General features: G+C 37.4%; 1 protein-coding gene across 2 annotated transcripts; it reads right to left on the bottom strand.

The window, feature by feature from the left end:
• Window positions 1-297: 297 nt before the first annotated feature.
• On the bottom strand, window positions 298-23,709 carry MS3_00007716 (uncharacterized protein). 2 transcript variants are annotated; one of them, XM_051216038.1, is made up of 9 exons: window positions 19,522-23,709; window positions 17,533-17,683; window positions 17,137-17,248; window positions 10,933-11,336; window positions 9,169-9,549; window positions 6,462-6,663; window positions 5,170-5,513; window positions 985-4,544; window positions 298-339 (listed from the first exon to the last, which is right to left on the bottom strand). In XM_051216038.1, exons 1-8 carry the CDS (start codon window positions 20,043-20,045, stop codon window positions 4,026-4,028), a joined length of 2,637 nt encoding a protein of 878 aa, XP_051066593.1. In that variant the 5' UTR covers window positions 20,046-23,709; the 3' UTR covers window positions 298-339; window positions 985-4,025. The 2 variants fall into 2 exon arrangements, with proteins under 2 accessions (XP_051066593.1, XP_051066592.1); XM_051216039.1 differs by lacking the exon at window positions 298-339 and having other exon boundaries at window positions 676-4,541; window positions 19,522-20,074; window positions 22,457-23,709.
• Window positions 23,710-24,498: the final 789 nt, after the last annotated feature.

Here is a 24,498-nt window from a genome sequence, read left to right as displayed (position 1 = left end):
TGATTTCCTACAAATCACCATGCATAAGTCTTAGTCTATAAATATCTCATAATTTCTGAATGAATACTATTATTTCATATCTGCGTAAAACTATATTTCTAGTGTGAGGATTGTTGTCATTACATTAATTTATTTGAAACTTCATTTTTTATGGGATTGCACGAACTCACTGGTATGCAAATAATTGAATGGGTAGTTTATAATACAAGTGAGAGCGTTAAGAAAGTTTATATTGTTTCTAAATGATCAATCAGATTTCTTAGTTTGTCTATTAGTTCTTTTGGCTTGAAGTTGAAAAACATATAATAAAGGTGTTCATCCATATGACCGCATAGCATCCTTGCTTGGGAATCTATACATAGTTTTGTAAGTGCAGTTAGAAACATAAACGATGCACTCACAAAACTTACCTTTCTCTTCTTTCGTTATACTTTTATCTAGATGTAACAACTTCATCCATTTCAACAACTTTCCCGACACCAGCAAACGATCATTGTAGTCATCTTGTATAGCTCGAGCAGATTTGTTAAAGCAGTTTCAGACTTAATTTGCATTTTCGTTATCTTATGGTGGTCGGTATTCAAAATAATCCTTAAACTTCGTAAACAGTTCGTCCTGACAACCGTTACTGGATCACCCCCCAACGATGTATTAATCAGAAGGCGAATAAAAAGTGTTGATTAAGTTTATTATTACACCACGCACAGATCACCAAAATTACAGGTACACTAAGCAAGCATGAAAGAGTAGTGCCGAAAAGCAAGCGAATCGAATGAACAGGATTAAAATGTACATAGTGAAATGAATGAATCATCGAATCAAATTGACTGATAGTAAGGCTAGCAGGATGAATATATGAGTATGCAGTAAGCAATGCTCAAGCACACATATTTATACAAGTGCAACAATGGTAAAGATACAATAGTATAGATAAGTTGTTACTGTACGAATGACTGTGTCCGTTAAATCAGTTAACAAAAGGGCTTAACCAAAGTAAATGTGAACAAACTCAATTGCACGTGAGTTGCTATAGTCTAATGCATTGTCATGATCAGCAGTTATCTCGATGTTAACTTTAAGGCCTCATTTGGCTAACGAATTGCACGTTTGACGCACTAGTCCCTATCTTTTTATCAGTAAACTAAACGACCACAGTAAACATACATTCGAAGGCATTAAACAATATCATTTTCTGTCAAACTACTCATTAGTTTTACATTTCAAAGTCAATCAGACCTTGTTAACATACGGCTTGCCACAAATGTCTGTTATGATTGAGATCAGGAATAGATTAATGTTAGACCACCATTGAAAACCTAGAAGCAGTGGACAGCCGTACCGTCCAAGTATAGGACCTATCAGCAGTGTGCACCCAGGACACGAACGCAGGGCCTTCGGTCTCGCGCACGAACGCTTAACTTCCAGACTACTGAACCGGTATCCAACGGTGTGGATGCGCACTGCTTAGGAATCTCATACTAGGATGAAACGTCCATCCAGTGCTCCCAGGTTTTTAATGGTGGTCTAAAATCGATCCATTCATGATCTCAATCAAATCTTAACAATATCCACAACCCTATACTGAAAACATCTGTTAGCTTAAAACGCTATACCGAATGAACACGAGATGGAATCATTAGAATGAACGGCATGGTAGTAGAGCTAGTAGTATAAATGATGATATTCGCATAAATCAGACAGCGAAGAATATAGTCTAGAAAGAAATTATATATAGAGAATGTATTTGAACTAATACAACGGACTGAGTCATCACCCACGCCCGACCAATAACTAGGACTGTCTTGTGGGTCTCAACAAATTAGTTTGTATTTTCCAAAACATTTAAGTCAGATAATCATGAATTCTTACCCCTACCTACTCCCACATTACCCAGCAATGCGCATCGAGGGATGTGTTGATTGGGCATAAGTAATACATGTCCAAGTCACCTTAATCGATGAATAATTACTTCACGTCAAATATCATCATAGCTTACTTAGTGAACTTGTCACACCTGAGTAATACTTCAAAGATATCTACAGTCAAATACCAGTAACCCAAGAGTATCGTCTACTTTCGTAGGCCATGTTTCACAACCATACAGTGATATAGAGCGCGTTGATGTATAATGTACTCATAACTTGATTGGAAGACAGGTATCTTTTCTACGGCACGAGTGAGCACACTGAGAGAAACCAAGAGAGATATAAGAATCCGTGTCAGCCACCAAAAAACGATGGTTAATGAGACTGAATCGAACTGGCGCGCGCCCAGCCGCTTCACTCTATCATTAGTGTAAGGACTGACCCAGACCAGTACTGAAGCAGCATTCTGCTTTTGGATGGAAACAAATGCTAAACATGATTCTACTGTCACTCAAGTTCAAAAGATTGGATAGTGTATCTTCCACAAATAGGACTGTCATTAAGTGAACCTGATAAAATACCGACCTCTGAAATTTATGATTTCTGGGGCGAGGTAATTTATAACGAAATAAGATACGAAGAGTAATAGTATATACAATCTTGAAGGAGACAAACTGAGATTGTCAATCTAGATTACAGTTCGCCCTAAGCGCTGATTTAACCAAAAGGTTCTTAGTAAAGAACCTTAAGTTAGGATACATAACCACAGGTGAACGTGACTTGGGTGTGCTGGGACCTGGAAGTATGAATATTTGATTGATACATCCGGATTCCAGTTTGAATTCAATCTAGGTTTTCCTAGTTTGTTATTTTCGAGATCTAAATAATGATAGAGCGATAATTGAGGCTGACATGTTGGGACTATACAAAACAAAGTAATTCCTTCGCAGAAAGATTTGTCATTTCTAAACTGACAGTTAGTGAACATGGCCGGTCAGACGGGACTACCCCAAGCTCCTAAACTCTAGCAGCTAATACTGGACCACCATGACTAAATAACCTCCAAGTTAATCTATCAGGTCCTGCTGATTTCCCTTGCTTCAAGATAGATATGACCATATCCATCCTTAAAAGAGTTGGGAGAATTGTAGCGATTTCTTAATCAGGCTGTTGGGAAGAGGTGAGTTACTGAAGGTCAGCTGAATTGTTGCCCACTATGCTGTCCATTTGTTTAATCTCCTAAACCTAATAAATAATATTTCCGTTTTTTTCAGAAATACATCAGCTGACAACCGGCTTTCTAATGCATCTATCTGTGACGTGTCGGGACAGATATCTAGTGCTGCCTATTGCCTTTCCCGTCTATTTTGCTTTTATTGTCCACCATTGATCATGATCATTTCATAATGTTTTTATTAGCCTATGTTTGAGTTGTCGTCAATCTGTCTTTTTCCGTGTATAACAGGATGAATTTTAAAGCAGTTAAGAATTTGATAAGAACTTCAGGAATTTAATGGTCCTTCCTAACCTTTTGACTCAAGTTGATGACAGATATCATTTTAGTGCTTACAGGTGTTTGGATATCATAACAACGACAATGACTGATGGTTATATAACCTTATTTCTATCCATAGTCGTGTCGAGGTTGAGGGCCGCTAGGTTATGTAAGTCTCTTCTTATAATTAATGTTGATACGTGCTATGAATGAACAGTGGTCTGAACATTTTCAGAACAAACAGTAACCATTATCTATTCTCTGGGTTGAAATATCAAAAAATTCGACTGTGTCTTTTAATTAGACATTCCCTCTCTCCTTAGGGGTTACTATCACTTTTTACGAGTAGAAGTGCTCCTGATGACCTGGAAGAATAAATCCAGAGGCCAAAAGATAATTGCTTGAAGCCGGTTCATAACGGTCTTCTCATGAATTTTTGGTTTATTAACACCGTACGTTTCAAGCCTTATTACAGACTCCAAGACCAAAATAATTATTCTACTTGAAGAATCACTTAGTATCCATTCAGATACTTCCTATTATTCCACCAAAATTTATTCATCAGATCAAAAATATAACAACATAAAGACAAAATACGTAAAAAAGAAAAGGATATACAACATTAAGTCACGGCATATAAATGATAAAAACAATGTACAAACAAGTTAAGAACTATCACTAATTATTAAACTAATTAAACTTGTCCATCCTGAAAACGGATGACCACGTTGACCATTTCCAGTCTGATCGTTATACTGTTCCCATAAATGACCTGTTCGTTCAAGTCCACCTAATACGGTACGTGCTAAATTTTGCGTCAGTTGTTCAGCCAATCGTTTAGCTTCTGCAGCGACAGGTACAGGTGTACGTGAATGGTGAGAATAATAACGTAGTGACTGTACGGCCAAATAATTTATATTTATCCATATAGCACCTCGCCAGTAGGGTGGGTCATCTTTGGTATTGTGTGTATGATAAAAAGGAGACTTAAGATTGATTGAACGCAAGCCGAACTCAGACCACAGCAATTCCTTATTACTCAGGTCAGCTAACAAACGAGGAAGTCGTGGTGATGTAGGAGAAAGAACTTTCAAAAGAAATGGGAATAAATTTACATATCCAAACGAGGTGTCCACTAACTGCAGTGATGGGGTTTTCACAGTTACTCGTACCAATCTCATCTGCTATGGTAAAAAGTCAATGTGAAATTAAAGAAATAATTACAAAATATATAATATCGAATGCTTTAATCACAATAGTTATTTTCAATGAGTGACTCCCTTCCTCTTGAAGTAATCATATAATAATAATATGAGCTCACGACATTACAGCACCAGATCTCATTGATCTATCATAAGTGAGTCTCCGTACCTGACAGTAATACTAACTATAATATCGCCATATAAAATTAAACATTAGTGAATTGAAAAAAATAATAGAATCCCTTAACTACCCAAACCAAAATAGTTCAATTAGCTTTGAACATGTTTTTTGTACTAGGATAAGAGCTACACTTATCGTTCGAAGTTAAAACTTCGGTAGATAATGTTGGATTCCATCTAGTAGTTCAGTAATCAAATTGTTGGGGCCAAACTTTTAATTACAGAGTGCAGAATAATATTCCAATCGCTATTTAAATAGTAAATCAAATTCTTGCAAACAAGCCCAAAAAATATATAATCCATATCTCCTTTCAAGATATCCAAAAATTATGATAAGAATTATGAAAACAATAAAAAGTACCTTAAAATAAGCACAGAATATTTTAAATATAAATGAAAAGGAAATATCAACGCATGAAATCACTACCTCATCAGAAACATGTGATCCCTTAGGTATATCAGGCATCTCTAGTCTAACAAAGTCTGTGTGCAGACCGTAATCAGCATAGCGGCCCTGTTTTCCTGACCAATGAAGTCTATCCAGTTCATTCTCATCTGATAATAGATCAGCCCAACGAGTATATTCAGCAATCAATGAACGAGTCTCTTCTAGCTTTGACCGACCATTTGCATTTTGATCTGCTTGCATAAATTGTGTAACAATAGAAGCCAATCTTGCCATTACACGAGCAAACAAAGTCATCCAACAACGTAAATCAATGTGACGTTCATCATCAGTTGGATGAGAGGCACGAGGGAAATCATCTAATCCTTGAAACAGAAAACAAAACATGATATATATATATATATATATATATATATATATATATATATATATATATATATATATATGTAGTGAGCAAAGTGATAACAGAACAAAACAATCATAAAACTTTTATAACAGTTGGTGAAAATGGATACATTATCACACAAAATGTTTTGAGTAATACACATGCAGCGCAGTGGGTTCAATGGCTAGATAACTGCATTTCCAACCAATAGTTCTCAATTTTTAAACATACTTTATACGGTTTAAGCATTCGCGTGATAGTTAATAAACACCTCATACAAACAATGAGGTTCAAAGTTGAGTACTTGTAATTGGTATATATAAATCTCACTAATGCTATTAAATGATAAGAAATATTGTCAAATCTGGGCATACTACAAGTGTTTGCAAAAAATGAATATATTTGATCTAGACTATTATAAGAAACATAAAGTTGGTAGTATCCTAATTATTTCGTATTAAGCCATAAAAATTGTATCCATTTTTTATCTATAAACTCAGTACAAGTTCACTAGGTAGGCAGAGATGAATATCCAGTCGAAATTCACGTAACAACTAATAAAACTTTAACAAACACACAGTTATATATATTATTGTACCATTTTGAAAATGAACTAGTTGAAAATAATTACTCCGTTGAATAAAATATTTTAAGAGATGTATATATTCTAAAGTGATTTCCTTAATAATATAAATGAAACTGCATGTTTTCCATGATGTTTATATGAATTACATGCAACAATAATTCCATTAGACATCGGAATTCCGTTTACAAAGTGTTAATGTACCCTTAAGCGTGTCACAATGATTACTATGTTTAATGAATTAGAGTGAAATAAAAATAACATATAATGGCCATGTGCAAAATTCCTATAGAAATAATAACCATTATCTAAAAAAGGATTAAAGTGATACTCTCAAGCATTTACCAGAACTTAATGTAAGAGGGTTCAGCTGATGAATTTCATTTGGATTGCGACCGCGCCAGCGATATGACAGAGGGACAGGACCAATCTGAGTAGTATTGAACCATTGATACCAAACATGTAGCCTTGGAAGAATTAACAAAGACCAACGACGAAATTCATTAGCTTCAGCAACAGTTAGTCGAGGCAAACGATCTAACAAAGCCTGCATGAATAGTACAAAATAATATATAATGTTGAAAGAATTTCAATAACAAAGAAACTAGAAACATACCAATAATAAATATTACATGCAACGATTATCAAGATACTAAGAACTATTGCTGTAAAAAATGTTAGTAATTTGTTGAGTTGGTTTCCGTAAAACTTCAACGGAGCCTCCAGAGGCCCAAAAGGAGCCGAAGGATCCTAGCCAACCAATGTACGAGGGAACGTTCGAGAATTCCAGCGTGGCGTGCTATTATTGGTCGGTAGCATAATATGACGTTGACAGATTGGCTGAAATATGATGTTGATTTAACAGACGCCAACATCTATAAATACCCTTGATTTTCTGTACAAGAATGAACCTTGGGATAAAGCATTTTCTCTCATACTTGTGTCTTCTCTCTGGTGTTCAAGTCGCTGTGTAGTTCTAGTCTGCGGGTTACCAGATAGCTTAGGAAACCAATATAGCGTTCAATCCACACGACTTATCATAATTATGCTCATGACTGATAACAAATCAATGAGAAATACACAAAATTACAAAAAGGAATAAATAAAATACTCAGAAAATTGTTTAGGAAGTTTTGACCAACTGACTAGAAGCATATTCAACATAAACTACCTCAACTTGTCACTGTTTGAATGTTATACCAAACAATAAAGACTATGAAACATACACCCGTTAACCGAAATTACAGGATGAGAGCTATAAAACATGTTCCGACTATTTAAACTCCACCTACCTCCTCAAACAAGACTGAGTAAAAATTTAAATTGCTCGTCAGACGACATCATTATTATGATCAATAGATTGGAACTGGTATACTGAAGGCGTAAGACAATTATGAAATACTTTCAAATTACGAATAGCTAAGCAAGGGGTGAGATTTACCTGATGAATGTTGACTACATTACCAACCACTGTACCAGTAAGCTTTGTCAGAAAATGGATTTTACCTAAGCGTAAAGAACTACTTTTCCTGTTCATTCAAACAATTGCCCAAATACGAGATTAGTTGCCTATATGGAGTTCGCTACCTTAGGTCCCATATCAGTACACTTGTAGTGTCTAGTATCATTTTGCTGGGGATGTTCGATCCCCAGAACACACTTGATAAATACTTTAGTTTTGTAACTCTATTTTTAAAATTCAAATTTCTTGCTTCCGCGCTAAAAGCGCCCATTTTTACCTTCGTGTTGTATTTCCCACTTGGGAGGATCTTAAACGCTATTGGTTCTTTGTGTCTTTTAGTGTGTTATTTTGTAACGCTTCCCAAGGACATTTTTTGTGCTGTATATTTACGCTTGATTTGTGCTTGTTGTTGTTGCTCGTGCTTCTGGCTGCTTGTGGAATAATATTTCCCTTTTCCGGACTTGAACTTCTCTCTCTAGTTAGCGGGGCTGGGACACATCGGAATAGCTAGCTTATCTGAGATGGTGAAGATTTGTAGCTCAGGTGCTTATCTGCCATTGTGTCAGTCTTTGTTCCGTTCTCAGGTTACGTAAACTCGGAATCTCTTCAAGCACAGCGCATTTCAAGCCCACATGGGTTATTCTAGCTTCTAAACAGACCAATCTATTTATTCTTCTTGAGTCACATTTTAACCTCATCAATTATTCGTTTATTAACCTTGACTGTTTTTATATTAGCGTATGTAAATAAAAATAATATATATGAGCGTATGTGTCAATTACCTACACTATTCATGATGTGTCTGTAGTTTACTTTTGTTCGACTATAAATATCGATTCACACTTGGTTAAACCGAGTTGGCTCACATGCCTTATCCGATCCCTTTCGCTTCGCTCTTTCCTCTTCGTTGTGCTACCTCTTATTCTGAATCTCTGTCTGGATAAACGAATGTCTGAATTCCTCCAAGTCCACTTGTATTTGGTTTCTTATTACCGCTGTCATACAAACGGGGTTAGCCTAGGTAATATACGGAGTTAAATGAACGATTTATGTTCATAGCATATTCATACGTTCATCCAAACTGGAGTCAGATCAGCTGGCACCACAAAACACTCACTGAAGACTCCGTGAAAAAGACGTTTCCAAAGGAATATATCTAATAAGCACAATTATAGTGGGAAAAACTATATTTCAAGTGATTAAGTGAGCTTACAATCGTGTTTGTTATAGGACTTCCTACCGAGTACTTTTCAGATAGTTGTAGCATTAGAAATGAATATAACAGAGTAGAACTCTAGGTTCTCACATGAACTATGATCATTACACTCTTGTATAACCATTGGTAAGAAATGACATCATATAAAATTAAGAGCTTGAACAATCCATCATACAACATTCACTTAATAATTACATATCATCTATAACCACAGTGAATTTAACGCTTCATAACGAAACTTTGTTACACTATAACACAACTGAATATTCGCTTCAACTATTAGTAATACAAATTAGGCGTAATAAAATATGCCGTGATGCAAATGGAAATATGTTCATGAATCTACTAAAAAGTTTAAAAACTTGACAACATACTTCAACAGTTAAAATCAAGGATGGTGGATTGGCAACATCAGAGGACTGAACAACAAATTCGGATGGAACCTTTGACCTGGCCTCCCAACCTAAAATCTGTTCACGTGGAATCCAACCATTAGCATTCATAAGATCGAGCCATGAACCGACTGTTTCCATTGCAAGATTTGGATCCCATCGGGCCAATATCAAACCATGAAATCCTTCATCCCATAAAAATCCACGCGGAAAGTTGGGACGAGATGGAGTGGCAGTAAATAAACTAGACGCCCAATTAGATACTGGTTCCGGTCCAATATTAGCCGAACGAACTAACGATGTGCCGTAAAAGAAACCAATACCACCCAGTAGATTGCTGACTGAAATTTTAGATAAGTTGACCTAATCAGATTCAGAGGTAGAAACACAAAACGATTATCCCGATATATATATATATATATATATATATATATATATATATATATATATATATATATATATATATATATATATATATGCAGTAAGGAATGATTATAATGAAAAATCTCATCATAAGAGTTAGGAAAATAACAATTTTATGTAGCACATAATGAACGACGTTAAGACAAAGCCACTGAAGTATTGGCTAATCAATGAGTTTATCATTCACAGTAAGTGTGCAGACGCCAAAACCAGTGCTTACACTAGCCCATTTATTGAACAATATGAAGTAAATAATTTAGTGCACTAACTTAATTAGCTTGTTCTATTCACTTTACGAATAAGATTTCTTTCATAGGATTAATATGCCACTAGCTTAATCCCGATCGTTTCTACAGCTGTAATGAGGGAATTATGAAACAAACATAAACTCCCGAGAGGATTTAGCATGCTTTCAATGTTCTGAGTTGCTAAGTATCCCACCGAAAAGTCACAAGGAAGGTCACTTTCTCCTGTACAAACAATTGAAAAATAATTATTACACCGAGAGTGAAATAATCAACAATTAAGTAGGAACCCGTCTACATTTGAGACCCTTCTGATATTCATACAGAAATCACGATACTGCACTTTTATAACTAACCGCTATAAGTTTCGTATTCCATGTTTCCGATTAATAATTTTGTGGTGCTACTGATATCGACAGATATAAGTAATATGTATCATCAATCAAAAGTGAAATGCCTGGAGGCAGGTCAAGAAGATCGAAGAAAAGAGAACGAGAGCAGAGAATTAGTGTGAAAACGAAGGTACAATGAAGTCTGAGACGACTGATTGACATTTTAAAAATGAAATATTTACTGTATGGATCTCAGATTTTACTAAGACGTTCTGTAATTTTGTATTCAAATACATTCGGTTGTCCCCACTGGTGTTCTCGTTCACTACAATTTCAGTACCGTGAAACACGATACCTTTCGTTTGGAAACATAATCCATATTGTTCAACGGATATAAACGATATAGTATCAAGATGTGTAGATATAAACATAATCAGGTTACTGAATACTTAAACGTTATGACTATCAATTCTAGACATCCTTTCAAATCAATTCTAGTTAGTTTTTACAGTGAAAATAATCACAAATTCCAGCGAACAAAAACTTCAAATCTGACTTAGTAAATTTATTACTACAAAGATTGGTTATAATTGTTGAACATTAGGCATAAACTACGATTTCTTCAAGCTGCCTTTGTTTGTTAATCTTAGAACTTTTATGGATTTTAATCAAAATAGATCAATAAAGCATAAAATAGAAAAATAAATTTAGAAAATGATGTGATCAACTTGCTCAAAACTACAAACCTGTCTATTAGAAAACTTCGTTAAATCAACACTGAATCTTTCAACAAAACGTTTATGGAAACTTATAGACTGTTTAGATAACTCTTCGGAGAAACTATTCCCATGAAAACCTTCAAATGGACTTTGTGATCGAAGGAATTCGACATCCAGAATTGGTTGATTATTTTCATTGGGTTTTGTACTTATTTCATAAAACCATGCATTTGGAGGTTGATTTTTATTATGATTCTTTGTGACACCTGTTAGTGCCAAGAAATTCTTATCTCTTCTAACTCCTAAACCAGATAACATTGTCTCTTTAATTGTATCTTCTCTAGGTATATAAGCCACGAGAGAACTCTCCTGTAATTTATGAGGAGTAGGATGAAACAAAACATGAAAATCACTCAACTCCATTGAACTACCTAAATTGTAAAAATAATAAAAATCAAGGATTGAATACACCTACTAGATTCAAAACATCGTATTTATATAGCAGTAATATGTTGATTATGCATAATTTAAAACTATGTTTAAACTAGACAGTGGTTCTACAACCAACAGTAGTAGTATTTTGCTTTTTGAGTACTTGAGATGATTACAGTTAGGCTGATTAGACTGAAGTATATGAAGCGAGGTTCAAGCCTACGACCTGGTAGTTGAAAGACGAGTGTCTTAATCGCTAAGATACTGCGCTACTACAACGACAAGACAATTAATCTCAAGAAATGTGGTAAAAACAAGTAAAATGTCTAATGACCATAGATCTCACAAGTGTTTACTTATTTATTACAATATAGATTTAGTCACATTATTTTGAACAGATATTTTTGTGTGAGAACATAGGTTTTATTTTAGAAACGATAGCAACATAATGTGATGTGTAGCAAATTGTCTACTCACTTAAGGATTGTTAGTGAGTCTAATAGGTCACTGGGTTCGATTTCATGAAGTGATACCTTGCCACGACATACGTCTTGCGCTGTTGTCGACCAGCATCATGCCAGTAATCGTAAAAACACAAGTTATTAATCTAATACCAACGTAAATATCTCAAACCGACCACCACACTTCGACTTAAAATCATCTCTTGACCTATCTGATCATCAGTCAGTCAGCTACAACGTAGGACCAGGCACATATGTGCATCGGTCCAGGTTGCCATACCGCATCAGCACACAAGATGAACACCGGATTCATAGCAGTGGTTAGGTCAAAGGTTGTAATATATAAGAGAAAGATTGCATATAGAGATATAGTACAAGAAGAAAAAATTGGTTCGTAGAAAGGTATGAAGCGATTTTAATCTCTTAGTTTAAGGGAAGACAGGGAGTGTATACACCGACGCCATTGTGATCGATTCTGAGCCATGTCACCAAGAGTCTCCAACCATTGGTTACGATAGTCACGCGGACATCAACCAAGTAGTCTGCATCTACCAACATGGCTCAGACTACAAGTTAGTGACTTCAAGCACTGATGCCACGTTTTGGTTTGGCCGCCCCTAACTTTCTTCCAACCATCTCCAATACCGGATAGCATTGCACGTCGTGGTAATCGGTGTTCGGACATACGTAACACGTGGCCCAACCATCTCAGTCGATGAAGATTCATAACCTCATCAACTGATTTACCATCATTTCCTAATACCCTGCGTCTAACCTCACTATTACTTACCCGGTGATCCCAGCAGACGCCAGCAATATTTCTAAGACATCTGTGGTCAAATACTAGTAGCTTACGAGTGTCTTCTACTCTTAATGGCCATGTTTCGCTGCCGTAAAGTAAAACAGAACGGACTGCCGCGCAGTATACTCGTCCTTTTATTGATAGACGGATATCTCGCCTTCGCCACAGGTGACGTAAGTTGGCAAAAGCCAAACGAGCTTTTCGAATCCGTGCTGAGATTTCGTCAGACACCAACCCATTAAGGCTGATCAGACTTCCAAGATAAGTGAAGTTGTCAACGCGTTCGACTACTTCACTCCCTATCCTTAGTTCAGGTGCTAACGCAGACCAGTCCTGAAGCAACAACTTGCATTTAGAGGGAGAGAAGCTCATTCCAAACATTCTGGCATTGTTGCTCAGTGCTACCAGAAGACTCTGCATTTTGTCAGCGTCTTCACCAAACAGGACTATGTCATCTGCGTATTCTAAGTCGATAAGTGGACCTCCTGGAAGGAGATCAATACCCGAGAAATCAGTAGTCGAGAATGTTATTTCCATCAGTAGATCTATGATGAAGTTAAACAAAAATGGGGAAAGTGGACAGCCTTGACGGACACCACTTGAGGTTGCAAAAGTAGATGACAGTTCGCCATAAGCTCTCACTCGACAAGTAGTGTTCGAGTAAAGAGGCTTCACAAGGTTTATGTACTTCTGAGGTACGCCTTTCAATGACAGACACTGCCACAGGATCTCGCAGTTTACGGAGTCAAATGCTGCTTTTAAGTCAAGAAAGACCATCATTGTCGGACGCCGGTAAGTATGCCTATGTTCTAGAACCTGGCGAATGGTGAATATGTGGTCGATGCAGCCACGACCAGGTCTGAAGCCAGCTTGGTTCTCTCGTGTTTGCAGTTCACGAGTCTTAGTTAGGCGTCTGATAATTATCGAGGTTAGTATTTTAGATATTATATTAGTTAAACTAATCCCTCTGTGGTTGTCACAGGATGATTTTGACCCTTTCTTATATATTGGGACGATAAGTGATTGTGACCAGTTAGATGGGATAACGTCTAACTCCCAGATCTTAGCTAAAATATTAGTCAACCTAATCGCTAAAATTGGACCACCATCCTTAAAGACCTCTGGAGCCAGTCCATCTGGACCAGCTGCTCTTCCTCGTTTCAGATTAACTATAGCCTTTTGAACTTCTGCTAGAGTTGAGGAACCTACTTCAATGTTCCATTCACGCTGTCTGGGAATGGAGGGTAGTTGTAGAGTAGCTGAAGGCCAGATGAACTGTTCCCTAAAATGTTCCGCCCGTCGTTCTAAACGTCTGGACTGGGAGCAGATGAGAGTATCGTCTTTTTCCGATATAATCTCACTTACACTTGACTTATTAATTCCAGTTTCTTTTATTAATCTGTAGAGCTGTCTTGTGTTCCCTATAGTCGCCGCCTTTTCCATCTCTTTTGCTTTCGTTGGCCACCACTGCTCACAGTTGTTTCTTAGACTTTTTCTTAACCTAGATCTGATTTGTTGTCGCTCTTCATCATGTTCGGAACCTGATGGGACGAGTTTGCGAGAATCCATCAGTGTGATAGACTTTGAAGAAATCCACTGGTTCTTTGTAACCCTGTGGTTTAAGTCGCTAACAGATGTCACTGCTGTTTCCACAGCTGCTTGTATGTCTTTCCAAGCAACATCTGGGTCGGCCTCGTCTTCAGAACTACCTAATTGTGAACTCAGTTGTTCTTGGAACCTATTTTTGGTTTTCTCGTTACTCAACTCAGTTCTAACGGGTCTTTTTAATGTGGCTTTTTGCGTCCAGTGAGGCGCAAGCAGATGCGTGCCCGTATTAGGGCGTGGTCGGAGTCCAAGCCGGTACTCCAGAATGAGCGACAATCTTCTACCGACCCTCTCCAACGATGACTGATGGCAATATAGTCTATTTGAGTCCATCGTTGGTTTGGTGTAGGGGGTCGCCATGTTAGACGATGTCTCTCCTTATGCTTAAAATCTGTGTTTACTAAAAATAAGCGATTGTCAGAGCACAGTTGCAGCAGACGGTCACCATTATCTGTTCGCTGTGCCGGAATGATAAAATATCCACCTAAATGCCTTTCTGTTTGGTTTAAGCTACCTATCTGAGCATTAAAGTCACCCCCTACGAGTACTATGTCTGAGCGTTTAGCTTTCTGAAGAAGTTCAGAAAGCTTCCTGTAAAATTCATCTTTCACATCATCTGAGCTGCAGTCAGTGGGAGAGTAGGCAGAAACGACGAAAAGGCAACGACGTGTGTCCCTATCCTCCCGAGTTCTTACGGAGCCGTTTAGCCGAACAGCACATAGACGACTGTTGACGGGGATCCACTCTAGCAGTGCTTGTTCCGCCCTCATGCTTAGTGCTATGCCTACACCTGCCAGTCCACGAGAACTGGCCATAGGGTCACCAGATACACGTAGGGTGTATCTCGTTGGCTCTCCGTTTTGCCGAGGTGAGGTCAAGTGAATGACCACACTGGGATCCTGTATGCGTGTTTCGGAGACACAGCATACATCAATGGAAAGAGACTCTAGGGTTTTAGCCAAGGAAGCCTGCTGACCGATTTGACATAGGATGCGTACGTTGAAGGCTCCAATGTGTAGTTTGGAGCGAGGTTTCAGTAGACCTGGGACAGAGTTTTGAGCACTAGAATCGTTGGCTATGGTGACACTTGAGGAGGGAGCCGAAAGAGGAAGTTTAGAGTTGAAAGTCGATGTAGGAGGAATAATAGGAATTGAAGAAGAAGGTTGATTATGAATACAGTAGTCTCGAGTGCTGTTAGAGGTATGAGGGCGGTTATCACTTCCCGGTTGCCCACACCGAGGAAGGGTTCTTCTGGAGGTACCTGAAAAGGAAATTGGATTAGAGGCGGTCTCAGTGACCTGAGAGCGTGACCGCAGTGCCCAAGGGACAACTGCTTGAGGCCGGTCGCGCACGGCCTTTTCGTGGGAGGTTTTTGACGTGTTAGCTCCGTTCTTCAAAAGGGCCTTACCGCCGGAGACGGAAATCCGTGAAGTAAGGTGAGGTGTGCATTTTTAGGGTCGACCTTTTCTAACCCCACCCCTCCATGTGGGAAGGCAGCATCGCTGTCATGCTGGTTGTCTGAAGGAAACACCTTACTGCTGTCACACCTCTGTACAGTCAGCAGTACGACTTCGCCTTCGGACCTTGGGTTTGTTGCTTTTAGTCTTACCGCTTTTCAACCGACCTGTCTGACATGGTAGGACCTTGAGGAACGGTTGTTCCAGCCAGTATAGCTCGGTTGCTTCATCACGATAGGCAAGCCCGACCACCACATCAAGGTAGCAACAACGGTCGGGTATCTGATCATGGCCAGCATAATATGTTGAAATAGATAATCACTGCATGCCAGTAACATGTCTGTCTATCTTTCAGGTAGTGAAGGAGGCTTTGACGTCACCTGAAGGCAAATATTTAAAAACTTGGCACTTGTTTAGGTGATTACACGGCGAGACTCTAATTTAGGGAAGACCTTTGAACGGATCTTAAATGACCTTGACAATTATTAGCCAATCAGAAAAGTATATTATAAGAAAGTAATGAATTACAGTGGGTATTCTTCTTTTACATGAGTTAAAAACTTGTTAAGGTTTGATAAAGGTTCTGAGGTTCTGAATTTATAATGCATACGGTATAGAAACTCGTCCATAGGGTTAGGGTTAGGATTAGGTTAGGGTGGCTAGATCCTAATTTAGGGACGAGCCAAAAAGAAGCGTTTGAGCAATTTCAAGGTCACGGAGCCAAGTTCAACACGTGATGCTAACATACGATCGGTTTACAGCGGATTTTAGAGCAGAGGTGTTTGCTGAGAGGCTACAACCCTGACCCCTAACCCTATGGACGAGTTTCTATACCGTATGCATTATAAATTCAGAACCTCTGAACCTTTATCAAACCTTAACAAGTTTTTAACTCATGTAAAAGAAGAATACCCACTGTAATTCATTACTTTCTTATAATATATTTTCACTTTATATTAAGTATATTCTGATTGGCTCGTCCCTAAATTAGAGTCTCGCCGATTACACTTTACAGCCATACAGTGAAACGCAGAGACTATGACGTCATAGTACAAGGCTTAAATAAATATCTGATTATCTCCATAGGTAGTTTAAGCCAACATAGTACTTCCATCTCCACAGATGTTTCTTAGGTAACCAATCACCAAGACCTAATACAACTGTCAAGATAAGTGAGATGTTTGACAGATTTAAACTACTTTACACTATCACACTAAACAGTAGCACAGACCATTCCCAAAACAATAGTTTACGGTCGAGTTGTGGCAATTATATCACAAAATGTTTATGGCCTGTGCTATTGATCTTTGTTCATCACCTTACGTAACACGATCTGTATCATGGAGAATATTTGTAGTATCCCAAATATTTTATTATTAAAAATTTGCGATCAGTGTGAAATTTCAAGAAAGTACTCTCACTTAAGAGGATCTCAGGTTCACATAATTTTAAAAGGAATAATAAATAAACTAACCTTCCAATCCAGTAATTTTCTTATTCGAAATGACTGGTTCGATGAAGAAGTCATTTTTATCACCAGGATAATAAAAGTAGACAATCACCGACAATGGATATTCCATAGAAGTCTAACAAATAAAGTAGCAAAAACACTTTATTGAATAACTTAAATTTACTGTCGACAATTAAGATCCAGTAACTTTATTTATAACAGATAAAGTTCAATAGAATAGAACATCAGTGAATCCAATACATTTACGCAAACTTTTGTACAAAGAACTTTTTTAATTAATCTCTGTAAGGTCTGTTAGGCAGATCCACTAACTAAATGGTGAAAACGGATCTTATCAGACGTTGACACTAAAAATCTGCAGAGACGAGTTTGTAATAGTTTATTACATTAAAAACTCACACGATTCCGCGCAACTGCCGAAATCCTTACTGTCCAGTCACCGCCCATCAAGTCAGAAGACGGTTTTACAAAAGATATCGTGATAATATGATGGATATCCACTATTTGCTGTGTTCCAAAAGTACGACCATCGTGTTCCAACCAGTTGTAGCTACAAAAAACGTGGCAAAAGAGATGGCAGTGTCAACATTTTAGTTGTGGAAAATGTATTAAACAGTAGACTCATACATTTTATTTAATGTGCTTCAATAGCCAAATATAATTTTTCGAACTATGTTTTGAGCCCCATATTTCGTGAGGTCTGGTGATGACACTCAGTTGTTTAAATCTGAGTGGCAGAAAGCTCGAACCTGTAAACAGTTGGTTGAAAATGGAGTCCATTAATCACTAATGAACCGCGCCTTAACTATTAAACAAGATTTTTAATAAGCTTAAATGCAACTCGACTATAAATCAATGGATTTACGGACAAGAAAATATATTTTTGCTTAGTATGAGTGAATAACTATACTTACAACAAAAATTATAAAGTTCATGACTCAAAAATATTTTACTTCATAATTTGACCTTGAACTACACAATCAAATGTTTAGATTCAACATGAATTTACAAGTGTATGGTGTGTGCCATTTATGTTTGTCGACAAAAGTAGTGTGTAACACCAGTCGGAAGTGGAAAACCTAGCAGCAGGAGGCTATGAAGGTTGACTTGAAGAGAACAGGGACAGAATTAGAAAGGAATTGTGAATCAGAAGAGTTATACAGAATGTAAAAGACAAATGATGGAAATTTGCAAATGAAGTATTTAATGAATGGTTTTCATATTTTACCAAGATATTCTGTAATTTTGGATTAAAATACATTTGATTGTCCCCACTTGTGTTCTCGTTTATTACAAGTGCACTTGAGCAACCAATGTCCATTCTAACATAAGTGTGGTTCATAATCAATCAGACTAACCTGCATATTGGTAATTGAACGTACAACTAGTGATCCTGAAATAAATTCAGTACAGCACAATAAATTCAGATCAGCTTAATGGTGAAATTCTGATACTGAAACACTTGTTTCTCATCAGCTTCAACATATCATATGAATATGAGGTTTCTCCTTTAAATTATGTAAAAATCTATTCACTATTCACAACAAGATGCATGGAGTATTACGATATTTTCACTAACGATTTAATCTATAGTAGCAGTAAGCTTCATCAGGTATATAAAATGTTGCAGATGAATTCTACAGTAAGAACATAACGAATGAATGGTGGTTTCATTTTGCATATTTCATTAGTGTCAAAAATGCGACTCATGAAGTGAAAAATCAAACAACAACAAATGTATCGCCTTATGTTATACCGAAAAATCCTATGATATAACTGGGCCGAAAATTATTAGCGAATTCTTTATTAACACAATGTACTCTGTTAGCTGAAGTGCAAGTAGGTTGGATAAAAATGGAAGGGATAAAATCATTTTGTTACCCTGTCATGAGGCGTTAATGAAATAAAGTCGTACAGTTAGGTAACCGATCGAAAATACCAGTCTTACGCAAAGCTCAAAAACCAACATAATAGTGCAATTACCAACATACACGTCATATCTCTATTGCTTTAGAATTTCTCGAAAGTGGTTTATGCGAATTAATACTCGCAACGAAATTTGTTGACTGGGTGCTTCTGAAGCGCCAGATGGAGTGATGAAAAATATTCCACCTTTCTCAAACTTTTGACATGATGCAATGAGTTGGGCTGCCATTCATCTGAAATCATATTAAACATATATCTGGACGTTGGAGGGTAATTTCAGATTCCCTACTCTTATTCCTAGTGTTTCACAGAAATACGAAACTAGATCTTTTATAGAAATACCATAAACAGATTAAATGATTAGTAAATATGAAGATCCGGTAAGTGGAATTAAAAAAGCATAGACGATTAATACAGCCAAAAGCATGTAAATATAAACACTCACTACCAATAAAATTTTACCTTAGAACGCCATCAAATTGATCACATGAGTGGCGGTAGACAAAATTTTCTGGATCTTGGACTGTCCACATAACTCCAAACAAAAGAGATTTGGGGCTTCTATGTTTCATACCAAAATAAATTCCGGGACGATAACTTCCCCAAAACAAACTATGAGATCGTTCATGCGATGAAGCATCCGATACTACTTTAGGTAGATGAAGTGGAGTAATAACTTGTTTTCCCTGATACCATACCATTACTTGACGAAAGACAATCATCATCAAAAAAATCAAGACCCCCAAATATATGAAAGATAAAATGAGCCACTTTGGAACTTTGTTTACAATGTGGAAATCTGTTAGGAATGATCGCTCATGGCTAACACGGCTTCTGAGTTTTGGGTGGCGTGAGCCATCTGACAGGTGTGATATGTGATTTACTTCGCGTTTAGGATGCTCAGAAACTGAAGTGGTAAGTTCCTCAGTTCTTTGACTTTGTTTACGTTTTCTTGGACGTGCTTCAATGGACTTACTCTTTGGCATCTTTATTGAGATATATAAAAGACCCAGACCTAAAAGTAGGAAATATCTTAGTGATGAACAGTTTTTAAAATCACAATCCCTGTTTTTGTAATATATGGATATTTTCAAACTAAGTCAGACTTTTGACTCGATCAATGAGGTAATCATGTCTCAAATCAGAAAATGTTTACATGGATAATAAACAAAAACGCAATGAGCAATCCTTAGGGAATAATACTGATAAAACGTAAGGATGGAACACACGGGATCCCTGTAATTGTATCTCGTACACTCCAACAGATGAAAACATTCTTTTTAAACAGTCCCACATCTTTATAGGCCTTAGTGAAACATACAATAATCGTAGGACGGCAAGAAGTTATTTTGTAGACCCTCTTCAACCGCTTAAAACGTTTAGACAATAAAATTAATCATGACTAACTACTGAGTACGTGTGGGTTTCTGTAAGTGATATAATATGTAAGTGCACATCAGTAATCTATGCTAACAGTGAATTAATCATTCCGTCATTACATACTTTTTATACATTAGAACTTTAGGATTTGGAAACTAATCTTCTAGCTCCATACTTTTTCCACGTACAACAAAAAATTGTTTCCATTAATGCTTTGGTCAAGAAGCAGGTACTTCTTGCGGCAAGCATATGGATAGTGAGTGAGACGTGCTGTATACGTCCTGGCATTGTTGATATCGATAGTAAATCGACTCAATATGAATGGAAACCAATCTATTACTAAATGTGCAGTCTTGCACTAATCAGGTGTTACACGCAGAAAAATCAACTGCTCATAGATTATTTCTATCCAACTAAACACTTAGTTGCTTCGTTTAACAAAGTAATTCGCAGGATGAAACTACTTTACCCCTATAAAGTGAGAAGCCTGTGGTAAGCACAATAATTCTGCTGATCATTAGCAGAGCGGGACTCAAACGAAAACCCGATTATCCATACGACTCAGTTGATTTGGATGTAGCCAAATGTTAGGCTAGGTACAGCAAGTTTACCTACTAAAAGTTGAGACTGATGGAAGCACCTAAAGTAAGCCTATTACTTCTATTAACTTATATACACAAATTAAACGAAGACAAAGCCTCAGCCATCAACTTCTACACTAACATTAAGGGCTAGAGGATGGGTCGGGTAAGTTACGTGTGCAATTGTCTTCACTACGCTACTTTTCAAAAGCTTGTAGCAACCATCTAATTGACTGATAATATTAAACAAATGATATGCATTTTAAATAATTCATCCTTTAATAGTATGTTCAGTAACATGGGTGGATCATCAGTTTTGTTGCCTTCAAGTGAGAAGGAACCGGAAATCCTAGAAACATCCTTAGCAGGAAAGTATAAGGAATAGATATGCAAGATCATAGATTCCTTTAATTAATTATTTACATTTCAGATGAGTGTGATCAAGCTCATGAATGGCAATCTGAAGGCATTATTGAGATATAATCAGGATTAGGTTATGAGACTGGGATCGCCCACCAATTTTACTTCTCTTGGAACTTCGCGTAAGACATGGTTTAACAAATTGATTTTATTGAACGAATTAGGAACGGATTTTTATGATTCTTTTTACGTAGATGCATTAACAGCAAAGTTTGAATTGGTCAGTGTGAGCAAGAGGACTTACTAGAATTTATATCAGGTTTTTCTCATGATGAGACAAATCAAACGTAAAAGCAACGAAAGAATGATGATATAAGTAGCAAATTAGTGTTATTCTTTTTCCTTCCCGTTTTCTTATCGAACATCACACTTCATATTGTAATAAAAATCCAAATACAACCACACCACAACAGTTGGTGGTTATTGCTTCAGAACTTACTAGACGAAAATGCGGACTACCACTGAAGATGGGAACATTTAGTTTCAACGCTATTGTTTCGATTTTAATATGAACACTTTTCTCAAATAAACGAATGCCTACATATACTTCAACATTTTCATATGTATGTGATGTACTGAGAAAAAATAAGCCGGTCTTAAAACGTTAAATTAATCTCTAGTTGGAAAAAAGAAACATTCTTAGTACATGTTCTCATCAAACAAACTCCAGATACACAGCTAAGTTCCACATTTTCTAGACATCAATAATTATCATACTTCTCACTTACAAACACAAAGTATGACAGACACCATAATGCTGATATTTTTGAGGATTGTGATTAGAATTCCTGCAAATTACTTCTTAAACACGAATTACTCTTCATAATAAGGTCAAGCGCTAAGAAACGTTTTCCAGCAGTAAGTAAATGTCGAAAACATTATGGTGGGAGGTAAAATGACAATGGTAAATGTGGGCAAAAATAGACTGGTTGGTGTGCATTTGTGTAACCATTAAGGCATTAACTTTAAGAAAGCCTTTAAGCGAAAAGCTACACTTTAACCACAGCGGAAAATACCATTTATATGTAATTTCGCCGAGTTTCAAATGGACGTGGACGGAATAGAAGCTTCCGTTTAACAGGCTTCCGTGTCTAGTAGCAGGGGATCACCAATACCCCCAGGCAGGAACATAGGTATATTAACCATAACAGATTAGAAAAAAGATATTGGTAACTCATAATAAGATGTTATCCTTAGTCCTTAAGAATAGGTCAAGTTTCCTCTTGAAGGACTCCTGGGAAGTCAGTTTCAGTTTCAGTTTGGGAAGGACAGGAGGCTCGATGGCCTATGTTAGTCCTGGCAATGGTGGTCTCTCAGTTGATCCAACTTTCTTTTGAAAGAGTCGACGGATGGAGCCTCAACCACGTGCTGAGGTAGTGAATTCCACTCGTTGATGATTCGATGGGAAAGTCGATAGTCAGCTGACAAGTAATTTGTTCTCGGCTTGTGAACTTTTTTGGAGTGTCCTCGTAAATTCTCTGTTTTGGAAGACAAGAAAAATGAGGGCATGTTAGGTGCAAATTTATCACTAAGCAATTTGTAGACTGTAATCAAGTCGCCTCTAGTTCTGCGATATGACAACGGGAAAAGGTTCAGCTTGGCCAGTCGAGATTCATACGGAAGCTTCGCTATTCCAGGAACCAGCTTAGTCGCCGTTCTCTGAACCTTTTCCAGAAGCTCACTGTCTTTTTTAAAGCAGGGGCTAGCCGCTTGTATGCAGTACTCAAGTTTAGGACGAACGAACACTGTATACAAAGTCAAAAACGTCTTAGCGTCAACATGACTAAAAGCCCTACGTATTGACCATAACGTTCTAAAACTTTTGGCGGCTATTGCACGGCAGTGTGCAGTAGTCTTTAAGTCTTGACTAACGATAACTCCTAAGTCATTATATGTCTGGACGACAGGTAGCTCAGTGTTATTCATCGTGTATGTATCTGTGCCTTGATGACCGATATGCATCACAACACACTTGGAAGTATTTATCGGCAACTGCCATGTTTGAGACCATTCAGATAACTTCTTCAGGTCATTTTGAAGTTCTAAGCTATCACCCTCACATCGTATCGTTCTCCATATCTTGACATCGTCAGCATATAGCAAGACCGATGATGATAGGATACAAGGAAGGTCATTTACATACAAGAGGAATAGCACTGGCCCCAAAACTGTACCCTGGGGCACTCCACTAAGCACAGTTTCCCAGCTAGATAACTTTGAGTTCACCCGAACTCTTTGTTGACGCCCAACTAAGAAGTCTTTTATCCACATCAATAAATTGCCTCCAATCCCGACTTTTCTTAGCTTATATAACAGCCGGTTGTGCGGAACTTTATCAAAAGCTTTACTGAAATCAATGAAGGCGACGTCTACAGGTAGCTTTTGGTCCTTAAGAGCACACCAGCTTTCACGAGCCACTAATAAGTTAGTGAGACAAGAATAACCTATTCTGAAGCCGTGCTGCTTCTCCGAGAGGATCCGGTTTTTATCGAGATACTTAAACAGCTCCTTCCGAATAATCTTTTCTAATATTTTAACAACCACACTAGTTAGGCTAACGGGGCGGTAGTTCTCAGGTTTGTGTTTCGTGCCTGTTTTGAAGACAGGACTTACTATGGCATTTTTCCAATCTTTCGGTAAGCGACCCTGCGTAACGGATAGGTTAACGCATGTACTTAAAGGGCTTGCAACGAAGTTAGATAATTCCTTCAGTAGCCTAGGATGTAATTCATCGGGCCCCGTGGATTTACCTATGTCAAGCTTATTTAGCAGACCAAAGACATCGAGTTCTTTAATGGTCACGCTATCCAGTGTATGTATGGGGGATCTGTATACGCTGACGAGAAGGGCGCTTCTATGGTATACACGTTGCTAAAGTAGTTCGAGAACGCTTGAGCCTTACCAAAGTCGTCCTCCACTAATGATGAAGCAGTACTGTCTCCCCATAGAGCAGGAATATTTCCTTTTCTCCTTGTCCTTTGGTTTATATAGGAATACAAGCGTTTAGGACATTCTATGGATTCCTTAACAAGTTTTTCTTCGTACAATTTTCTAGACT

Source organism: Schistosoma haematobium, chromosome 4 (assembly GCF_000699445.3).
Source record: "Schistosoma haematobium chromosome 4, whole genome shotgun sequence".
In the NCBI taxonomy this organism is placed as follows: domain Eukaryota; kingdom Metazoa; phylum Platyhelminthes; class Trematoda; order Strigeidida; family Schistosomatidae; genus Schistosoma; species Schistosoma haematobium.
This window is presented reverse-complemented; position numbering and strand designations above follow the sequence as displayed.

What these genes read in the sequence shown, in the direction of transcription:
- MS3_00007716 (XM_051216038.1), bottom strand. Translation starts at nt 20,045, where the DNA reads ATGCCAAAGAGTAAGTCCATTGAAGCACGTCCAAGAAAACGTAAACAA. An exon ending in CAATTTGATGGCGTTCTAAG is followed by an intron (nt 17,684 to 19,521) that starts GTAAAATTTTAT and finishes CGTTTTTTGTAG; the next exon opens with CTACAACTGGTTGGAACACG. An exon ending in CGGCAGTTGCGCGGAATCGT is followed by an intron (nt 17,249 to 17,532) that starts GTGAGTTTTTAA and finishes TTTATTTGTTAG; the next exon opens with ACTTCTATGGAATATCCATT.